We start from the raw sequence: 10,765 nt of genomic DNA on the forward strand, positions 1-10,765 counted from the left end.
GCAAATCATATTTGTAATTATATTCTTACCAAAATTCATAATTGTTTTCATATTCAGGACGGAAAGTACTAGATTTTTTTTTATTATTATTTTTTTTAAAGTGAAATGTTGGAGTAAGGATGTTGGAGGAATCTGTCCAGGGGATCAAGTTGGGCCAGCTCACAGATTTTCATTTTTTCTCTTTCCTTAAATCAACATTTAAGCAAACTGCAGCCACAATTTGCATAATTTGTGCAAATTGCAGCCATACTGTATTTAATTTGCGCAAATTGCTCCAAGCAATTTGTGCAAATTTGAGGCATTATTTGTGCAAATTAAACATATTATGGCTGCAATTTGTCCAGATTAAGTAAATTGCAGGCAAAATTCACACAAATTACTCAAATTGCACTTTGCATAAATGTTAATTAAAAAAAAAAACACTGAAAAGAGTTCCTGGATTTCACGAAAAAGCCTGCAGCTCGGCTCGCGAATCCAAGCAAAGTCAGAGGCTCCTGGGTAATCCGGCGAGCTTAAAAAGGGCCGTATTTCCCTGCAACAGCCATCCTTACGTGGGAGTCACTGAAACTGATAGCTTCATCCAACCAGGCCCAGAAATTGGAATGTTTAGCACTTAAAAGTCTGGGTTTGAATTTCTTTGTATGCAACCATCTTTGTGGTACTGACTTAGGGTTAGAAAAAAGGAGAAACGGGTTCTCAGGATGCAAATAATTTATTTTTGACAGGCTTCATGAAGATAAATTATTTGCATCCTTAGAACCCATTTCTCCTTTTTTCTGACCTGGCTTGGGTGCTCTCTTCCTTTTGCTTTTATTTATATTTTATTTTATTTATTACATTTATATACCGCCCCATAGCCGAAGCTCTCTGGGCGGTTTACAAAAGTTGAAACAGTAAACATTAAAAAAGTATACAAAATTTAAGAATCATCAGAAACATAAAAACAACAATATAAAAACAACAGTATCCATTTAAAAACAACAATTCTGGGGTCCGTTAGAAAACAAACTTATCGTTGTTAAATGCTGTTAAATGCCTGGGAGAAGAGAAAAGTCTTAACCTGGCGCCTGAAAGATAAGTGTTGGTGCCAGGCGAGCCTCATCAGGGACATCATTCCACAGTCGGGGGGCCACCACCGAAAAGGCCCTCTCTCTTTTGAGGGTTGCCACCTCTTTTTTCTTACAGCCTCTTCATCTTTAACAGCTAAATGGCCAGCAGGTACGACATGGTGCTCTCCCATTGGCCAGTGCAGAAGATTTTATTTCAATTTGTTTTAGATGGGAATTAACCCAAATATCACAATTTTATTCATATTCATGGTTTAAAGAATTTAAGATTTAAAACAATGTGAATGCAGGAGAAATGAAACTGACAGCTCTGTCCTTCCCTAATGATACTAAGGAACAATCAGATGCATGTTTAGACTAGAAAAAGTCCTACCCGGCTGGCTGTGGAATGCTGGGGGTCGTAGGATATTTTTCTGTCTAAAAATGCATAGGTTTGAGCCCTTGTTCTTTTTAGTGAGGGTACATCATTGGGGAGATACAAAAAGCAAAGACGCTGCTGGTGCTGTGTGACTCCCAAATTGCTGTCATTAAGCCTGTGGATAAAGGGCATCCTAGGTCAATTTCCTCCTGTGCACATTAGTGAATGGCAGTTACAAATGGGGATGGAAAAATCCTGGTCTTCCAAGATCAAGGTTAAATAGAAACCTCAAGTATGAGCAAAATACACACTCCAACAGGGGGGCTGCAGAGTACAGGGATTAGATTCCAACAGCTTCATGGAATTTACATGGCATTTAATTTTGAATCAAAGTTTAAAATACAGGCACCGAAAAGGGAAGACACATGTATACAAGATCACTAATTAAGGGGAGAAGGAAATTCATCTATTACAATAAAGTGTGGCTGAGCTTGTGGGGCAATTAAAATAAAACAACCTAAGGCACCTGGTGTATTGAACTACAACTTCCAACATCCCCAGCGATCGAATGGATCTTAATTGCCCATTCAGGACCAAGCCACTTTGCTTTGCAACAGGGAATAATATATGGATTTGCTGGGGGAATGGATGAATTAACCCACAATTTGCCACCGTCACATGCAAACAGCCACTACATATTTTGCATTGGGGGAATCACAGTTGTTGTTGCTTTTTAGTAAAAATGCAAACTAGATCCCAAAACTCTACCTACCCCCCACAAGGAGAGTCCAAAAATTCAGGTAGTTGTGTTGAGCTATATCTACAAACCAGTTCTAGGAACTTTCATCCACCAGGAGCAGGTCTTTCATAAAGCTAATGGGTCTTCGTTGCCATTCAAGATCAAGCTCTTCCCAGAAGAGGGAACTACAACAGGGAACAATATATTGTTGTTAAGAATATTCATTTCCTCCTATCCATTGTGAGGACTGCAGCTAAGTTCAGAGGGAACACCGAAGCCTGGGTGGAGTGGCAGATGTTATCAATGTCCTTGTTGATAAAGAAAATGCCAGCTTTGTGTCCCTTGCAATCCCTGTTCCACTGCACTACTAGGATTATAGGTGGATATTCTTTTTCAATCTTGAGGGACGTTTGTACATGTCAAGAGACTTTAGGAGTTTAGACAATAACAACAGTAACAACAACAACTTGATATTCATCTGCTTAACCAGTGAGGCAGAACTGGGTGATTTAATAGCCACCCCTGTCCTTGTGAGTCATTGGGAGACCTTGGCCGTTTCTGCACCTGCCTCCCCACCCCACCCGGGATCGTCCCAGGATCGTCCCGGGATCATCCCTGTGCATGCAGATGACACACAGGGGAACCCAAGAGCAGGCAGGGGTGATCCCTCCATTTTCCTGGGATAATCCTTTGGTGTAGAAAGGGCCTTTGTTGCTAAGTTGTTCCTCAGGAAGAAGAGGTTCTGCTTGTTTTAATTGGAGCAGCCAACATCTTCTAGCACAACTGTGCAAACTTTGAACGTCCTTCCTATGAAAGTGTGCTCTGGATCAAAAAGGTTCCAAGTAGAGTCTGCGCCAACGTTCCACCTAAGGGGAAATTCAAAGTGAATTGGGGGTTTGCCCCTCAGGGAATTCGTCTGAGGAATTTTGAAGGATAAAGAGCTTTGATCAAGCTTGCAAAATTTTTACAGCAGATGGGATAATTATCCATCTGTAGCTGCAGTGGTCTGCAAACCTGTTATGCTCATGGTGCTGATTTTTATTTTTATTTTATTATTTTTTTGCCACCGACACTGAATTTAACTGCAGCAGCACAAAAATGCTGGTTTGCCATTGAACTCATCAAATTTTGGCAGCAGTCCTCCACCGGGGGGGGGGGGGGTAAAAAGGTCTAAAAATAGCTTGTTTTTAAGCTGAATTTGACTTCTTTACCCCTCTCTAGTGGAAATTTAGCAGCAAACTGTTTTTGTTTTTTGTGTTGTTTTTTTACTGCTGCCTCTGAATTCAGTGACAGCATTGGTGCAGGCATGAGGGGCGGCACTGGCCACATTGGCCCAATAACCTGATGTTGACCACCCCTGAATTATGCCCCCATGGTATGAATATGTCATTTCTTGCTCTTTGCCACGCTATTGCTTCTTGAGTCAATGAGTCTCATTTCCACCATGACCTATTCTTTTCTGAATGTTAAGAAAGGATATGGACAATCTAGAGGATTTCTAGAGGACAGGCAGGATGGTGATGGGTCTGGTCACTAAGACTAGATCTACACTACTGCTTTATAGAGGTATTGAAGTGCACTGATAACTGTCGGGGACAATCCACATTCCATATACTGCTTTCACAGTGTTATAGTTTGCTTTTTATTCCACATTCGTAATGATTTGACACAAGCTGTAGACCTGGCCCAAGTTTATGAGGAATAGTTGAAAGCACTGAGTAAGTTTAGCCTGGAGAAGAGAAAAGGGGAGGCATTATTCAAACACCTGAAGAGCTGTCCTGCAGAAGACGGAGCAGGCTTGTTCATTGTTGCAGGGCTAGGACCAGTAGGTGGGAATTCCAGGGAAGCATATTTTGGTTAAACATTAAGAGAAACTTCCTAATGGTAAGAGCTATTTGACAGTGCAACAGGTTGCCTTGAGAGGTGCTGAACTGTCCTTCACTGGAGGCATTTAAGTAGGGGCTGGATACCCATGTCTTATGGGTGCTATATTTGCATCCTGCTTTGTAAGATCCCACATTGAGCAAGGGATTGACCTCCAAAACCTCACTCCTCTCCAACTCCAAAATTGTATGATTCTCTGCATTGAGAATAGCAAGCAAGGTCACACAAAAATGGCACATTTTTCCTTTTTCATACCGAATGCCAAGAAATCTTGAAGTATTCCAATAACTCTACTCAATTATCTCCTGGCAAAGAATGTTTTGCTGCTGCTTTTCTCAGTGTAGCATCTGATCAGTATTCCGCGTGCAGCCAACAAGTTAAAATTAAAAGCTACATTGAATTCATTTACTTTTTCTGAATGAAGGCTTACCTTCAGGGCAGGAACGAGGGTTCTGTTATTACAAGTGTATTGACTTAGATGTCGGAAATGTTGTGAGCGTCTGGTTCCACTGCAGAATCTAGAGATAACGGCATATTTTCTTTTGAGTAGCAATATTCAGTGGTCAATGTCAACATCTGGAATAGGAGAGCTGAGACCATTATTAGACCATTAGTCATTCCAAACATTGCCATTCGGTTGAATTCATAGTTGTGGTCCTCCATATCTTCCTTTCTCATGGGAATTCAGTAAAAAGAAGCTTTTTCCATTCATGCTTATTTTAGAATATGTCTAAGTGCTGAGAATAACTCTCAAACCTAGGCCAGATCAATCTGAGTTGTCCAGTATTTCTACATAAAACGTATCTATGAGACTGTGTCACCACTGTGCTTCTCTGTGATGTCTAAAGTAGACCCACTGTTGTATTTAGGCACAGTGAATTAATGCGCAGTTTTTACCTAGACCAATCTTCTTCCCTGTCTTCCATTGGCCAAGGAGAAACCTTGATATAGGCCTGTGTTAGGTGCCCTGCCAGGGAGCCATGTAGAATCCTGTTACTTTACCAGTTAATTCACCCTGAATTCCATAGTCAAGGAGTAACGCAAATCAAGTTCCCTCTTCTCCTAAGTTTAACAAGTAAAGATACCTAAGACCATGCAGAGATCTGTTCCTGGCAGCTGCACTACAGCTCTGGAGTTCTCTGGAGACTTCCCAATGTTTGACATGTCTACCCAAGTCTGTTTTTATCTCTCAGATTCCTGAGAGACACCATTTACTGAGGTTTGGATTGACTTTCCACGAGGTGGAATTTGTCATCTGTCCAAAGCATTCTGTGCAGCTTGTCATGCTGGGGAGGCCTGGGAAACAGGTAATATGGCTGAAGAAGAAGCAGGCAGGGGAGAAGCTGTTGCTGTCTTCTCTTCTGTTGCCTAAGAGCTGCCTTCCTCAATCTGGTGTCCTTCAGATATGTTAGTCTACAGTGTTGTAGACCAAAACACGTGGAGGGCCTCAGGTTCAGGATGGCTGAGATAGCTTGGAGCTCCATCTCTTGTTTTTTTGTTTAGAAGCAAGCATAAGGAGGGGCAAACCAAGTTGGGATGGCAGCAGTGGGAAGGGGAAGTTTAATCCTCTCCTTCCAAGCCATCACACACTCACACACACACCAACACACACACCATTCTTACACCACACCCTGATGTTGGAAGTTCGCAATGGGACAGGGAGGGAGGGCGAGACTTCATGGGCACCAGGGTAACTGGTTTGAGTCCTGCATCTTCCACTCCTAGAATCCTACTCAAAAATAGGTAACGCCTAATGTTTACACTGTGAAATCCTTTAGGAACATCTACCCCTAACAACAAAGGGTAGCAACAGAAGTTAACATTTGGTGGTCTGGTCTACAACCAAAGCCACCTGTTAGTTGTCTGCATAGACCTGTGACCTCGTATTGATTTGGCTGGCAGCAGCGGCCGGTGTCACTAGCTAAAAATCCCTTACAGCCAGCACTTTGGAGTGCCGTCCTTCCTTTGAGAATAGCCAAAATGTCCACACATTTCATTTCAATTGCCAAGGTCAGAGCCAATGAGGGAGACGAGACGATTAATCCTAGAGTGAGGCAGACATCAGCAGCAAGAGCACATGCTGTGTTCATTTTCGGAGTCGTTTTGAAACCCGCGCCCTCCTGCTGCGTCTCAGCAGCAAAGGTCGGCCTGAGTTCCATACTTCTGTAGAAAATGAGTTTGACTGCAGGAGCAGGAATGAGTTCCTTTTCTAAGGAGAGTTGTGATATTTCAGAAAAGGTACTTGGGAACTTTGATTTAGTTCCAGGATATAAATCAGGGCTGTTGAACCTCTTTCAGCCTGAGGCCCAAATTCAATTTTGGGGAGACTCTAGCGGGGTGCATATCAGTGGTGTGAGGGGCTGAAGGCAAAAGGAGCAGGACCACAGGCAAAAAAGGATGAGGCCCAAAATACATATTTAAGCTCAAAGCTGTGTCTGCCAGTAACTCAGCCTTTCTTAGGAGACGCATTTCCATCTCTTGGAATGGGGTGGGGGACTCCTCAAAAGCCTGGAAACCACTAAATAAATGGTGGTTGTAGGGAAAGGGACCAACCAGGGGATGGGGGCATGGCCACTGGGAAGCACTGGAGGGTCAGATTGGGACCACAGGAAGGCCAAATTTGGTCTTCCAGGCCTGAGATTCCCCATTCGTGATATAAATATACCATTCTTAAACATTCTACGGGTACAGAAACCAGTAAGATTTATTTATTTATTTATTTATTTATTTATTTATTTATTTATTTATTTATTGCACTTTTATATTGCCCAATAGCCGAAGCTCTCTGGGCAGTTCACAAAAATTAAAACCATGAAGAGCATAAAAACAACCAACAAATTTAAAACACAAATACAAAATACAATATGAAAAGCACAACCAGAATAAAACCTTCTGTTTCCACCTGAACTCCTCAACCATAGTGATTGTGACAGCTATTTCTGCAGATCAGTGTCTGTGTGTGTTTGGGTATGTGTGTGTGCTTGTGTTGTGCGTATGTGTTTGTGACTGGGGGAGTGTGTGAGAGAGAGGGGGGAAGGAAGGAAGGAAGGAAGGAAGGAGGGAGGGAAGGAAGGAAGGAAGGAAGCGGGCGTATCTCAGCAGTAGCTTTGCTCCCTTCAGCTCCACTTCCTGCTGGCTGATGGCCCTTAATGTCTTGGCCCATAGGCTGAAAATAGTTCCCCACCCTTGCCATCCTTAGAACCTGTAAATTCTGCCATCAGAAGTGGTTACACAAAATGAGGGTGTTTGCTCATTCTCTTAAACTTGAATGGCAAAATTGGTATTGTAACATGGAAATTGCAGCCTAGAGCTAAAGGAATAATTGTGTAAAATTGTTAAATTTGAATTACAGCAAGATTCAGTATGATTGCTGAATTTGTAAAGTTGTATATAGACATGGAAGACTCAGGTTCAGGCCTTCACTTGGTAGGTGGTCTTGAGCAAGTCAAAAGTTATCCAGTAAAAGTAATGCTCAAGTAATGGCTCCATTTTCAAGTAATTTTTACACCCCAAGGTATTAGAGAATGGATCATGTGTTGATAATACAACAGAGGACAGTGTGTACACAGAGAAATTAGAAGTAGGTACTAAATTTCTGCCTAAGATGGCAACAAGTGTTTCCAAATTGTCCTGAATTACCTATATTTGTGCTTTCTTTACACAGTTGGAATTATCCAGCACGGCCATCCTTCATCAGATCCGGAGGGATCAAGTCACAGATACATGCCGAGCCAACAACATGTCCAGCAGAAAGCGCCGTGTGCTGACGCCCAATGACCTCAAACATTTGGTGGTTGATGAGGATCATGAATTGATATATTGCTATGTACCCAAAGTGGCCTGTACCAACTGGAAGAGAGTCATGATGGTCTTGACTGGGAGGGGCAAATACAGCGATCCAATGGAGATACCAGCCAACAAAGCCCATGTCTCATCAAATCTGAAGACACTCAACCAGTACAGCATCCCAGAGATCAACCATCGCTTGAAAAACTACATGAAGTTCCTGTTTGTCCGTGAGCCTTTTGAGAGACTGGTGTCAGCCTACAGAAACAAATTCACCCAGAAGTACAACACCTCCTTCCACAAGAGATACGGTACCAAAATTGTGAAACGCCAAAGGAAAAATGCAACCCAGGAGGCTCTGCATAAAGGTGACGACGTGAAATTTGAGGAGTTCGTGGCTTATCTCATAGACCCCCACACCCAAAGAGAAGAGCCCTTCAATGAACATTGGCAAACTGTCTACTCTCTGTGCCACCCTTGCCACATCCATTACGACCTCATAGGGAAATACGAGACCCTTGAAGAGGATTCCAACTACGTCCTTCAGCTTGCAGGAGTAGGAAACTATCTCAAGTTCCCCACCTATGCAAAGTCTACAAGAACTACTGATGAAATGACCACAGAGTTCTTCCAGAACATCAGCGCAGAGCACCAAACACAGCTCTATGAAGTCTACAAACTTGATTTTTTAATGTTCAATTACTCAATGCCAAGCTACCTGAAGTTGGAATGAGTTGTGGAGGAGAGCCAGAGAGAAAGAGAGAGAAAGATGAAACCTATTTTATTTAAGATTTTTATTTGTCACAATTGCATATGAAGAATGGGGTTGTTTTGTAAGTTAATTTTTTTTCCTTTTTGAATGATGCTGCGAGCAGCACGCTTGGAAATGTATTATTTAAATTGCTGGTGAGAAAGGACAGCTCTGTTTGCAGGGTAGGGAAATGGCGGCGACAGTAGCTCTAGATGTGACTAGTAAGTGCTACACTGTGTGGGGAAGAAACATGTTGTTTGTATCCTGATGAATTTCTATTCTTTTGCATTCTTCATCAATCCTAGCCTTTATGTTATTTATGCTTATTTAAGAACACAATAGATTCCTCTTAAGAAACTGAAATATGACACTGTGTGGACAAAGAAAACACGTTTCTTGTGCTCTCCTTGCTGGAGTCTGCCTCTGTTCCTAATGTCTCTTCATTACTGAATGTTTCACTAATGCTGGTTATTTGCATATTTTTGGAAACATTGGAATGGGACTGGCGGAGAGGCTTAGCTGAAACGTATTTTGAAGCCTCCCGATTCTCTGGTTCATAAGACATGCTGTTCTGCCAACAATCACACACGAATGAAGGCCCAGAATTTATCCACTGGGACTCAAAGTCACATCAAGATGTTTTGGACTTCACCTCCCAGAAGCCCCCACCAGCATGGCCAATGGTCAAGAATGCTGAATGTTGAAGTTCAAAACATCTGGAGATCTACTTTCTGCCCACCCCTGATATACATCTTCACCTTAGTGAATGTATTAAAATGTCACACATCCATACATCCCGAATTCCAGGCCAGGGGTAGAAGAAGGAAGAGTACCAAGGAGGGACTTGACTGGTTCAGCCTCTTCTTCCTCCTCAAGGGGGGCAGCCCAAGCCAAGCCAGAGACTCCAGAGCATGGCAGCCATTGGAGCAGAGTTGGACCACTTGTGGCCTGCTGGATATTTTGGCATACAACCCCAATCAGCCCTAGGAAGCGTAGCCGTTGATGAGGGATGATGGTAGTTGTAGGCCCATACATTTGGAGGGCCACAAGTTTCCCACCCCTGCATTACTGTACTGGATGAAATTCCCCCAATTAAATGGGTGCATCTAAGGCATCTTGGCCTTATCTGGTGGTAATACCTGGTTGGTTAGAACTGACATCGCACTCTTCGGGGCCTGAGAACTCGGGGACAGGAAAATAAGTCCTGTTAACCCTCGCAGTGCTTAGAGTTGGTGATCTTTTTGCAGGGGGATCTGGGGCACACCTGCACCCACAAGAGGCCTTACAACCCCTTTGCCCTGTTTCCTGGCTTTTACTCATCCCCCTGTACCAATGCCTTCCCTCGGTCCTTAATGTTTCTGAGCAACAGAATTTCGTTGTCCCTTCTGAGATGGCACCACAGAAGGACTGGGGAGAAGTAGGAAAGAGCATGTGCTCCTGATGTTCTACCTTTTGTGCCACATTCCATCCCTGAAATTTGCTCCATAAAAAATAACAGTCTGCAGTTGGGAGTTGCTTTCCTAAGAAGGAACGAGCGAGCCAACGTCATGTTGTGACCTGTAGCAGATTGTAAAGGAGCCCATTGCAAAGAATAAATGACAGCAAGACCCCTCGTTTAGGTGGGTCCCCCTGTGCTCTCGAACACTTGCACAAAGTCCAATAGCCTGCAATGGAACAATTACAAATACTCTGCAAGGGAGGAATTCCTGCACAAAATAGTATACCCTACTGTGGAAGAATTTTCTCCCAATACCCTATGTGCTGCCAACGCTGGTAGCAATCCCTCTAGAAGAGAAGGATATTGTACTGTTATCCTTTCAGCCTTGGAAGGGAGAGCTAAAGTTGATTTATAATATATATGCATAATATTTAAAGTCTGTGACTGAAAGAAATGTGAATGTATCTTGTCGAGAGAAACATCTTCAAAGCTCTACTTTGCTGGACATGTTGTTAATAGCATTTTGATTTTGATTTTTCTGTCTTTGTTCCTGGTATTCCCTTGTTTGGAATCAAAATGGGTGAGCGACGATGGATTCGTTGCCATTAGAAATAGTACTCGTAGTAATATTATTGAGACTACAGTGTTTAGCTGATTAGTTGGGTAGAGTGATCAAAAGATTTTCAATTGCTTAATTAAGGTTGTGTCCTTGGGCAGCCGATCTGTAAAACATGGTTCATTT

At 42.7% G+C, this 10,765-nt stretch overlaps 1 protein-coding gene across 2 annotated transcripts in view; it reads left to right on the plus strand.

The window, feature by feature from the left end:
- CHST11 (carbohydrate sulfotransferase 11) overlaps positions 1-9,143 on the plus strand; it is a 235,653-nt gene extending 226,510 nt beyond the window's left edge. For both annotated transcript variants that reach the window (XM_063133403.1, XM_063133404.1), the window contains exon 3: positions 7,713-9,143. In XM_063133403.1, coding sequence (XP_062989473.1) covers positions 7,713-8,567 — 855 coding nt within the window. In that variant the 3' untranslated portion in view covers positions 8,568-9,143. The remainder of the gene's footprint in view (positions 1-7,712) is intronic.
- Positions 9,144-10,765: the final 1,622 nt, after the last annotated feature.

This window comes from Elgaria multicarinata, chromosome 9, assembly GCF_023053635.1.
Source record: "Elgaria multicarinata webbii isolate HBS135686 ecotype San Diego chromosome 9, rElgMul1.1.pri, whole genome shotgun sequence".
Classification (NCBI taxonomy): Eukaryota; Metazoa; Chordata; class Lepidosauria; order Squamata; family Anguidae; genus Elgaria; species Elgaria multicarinata.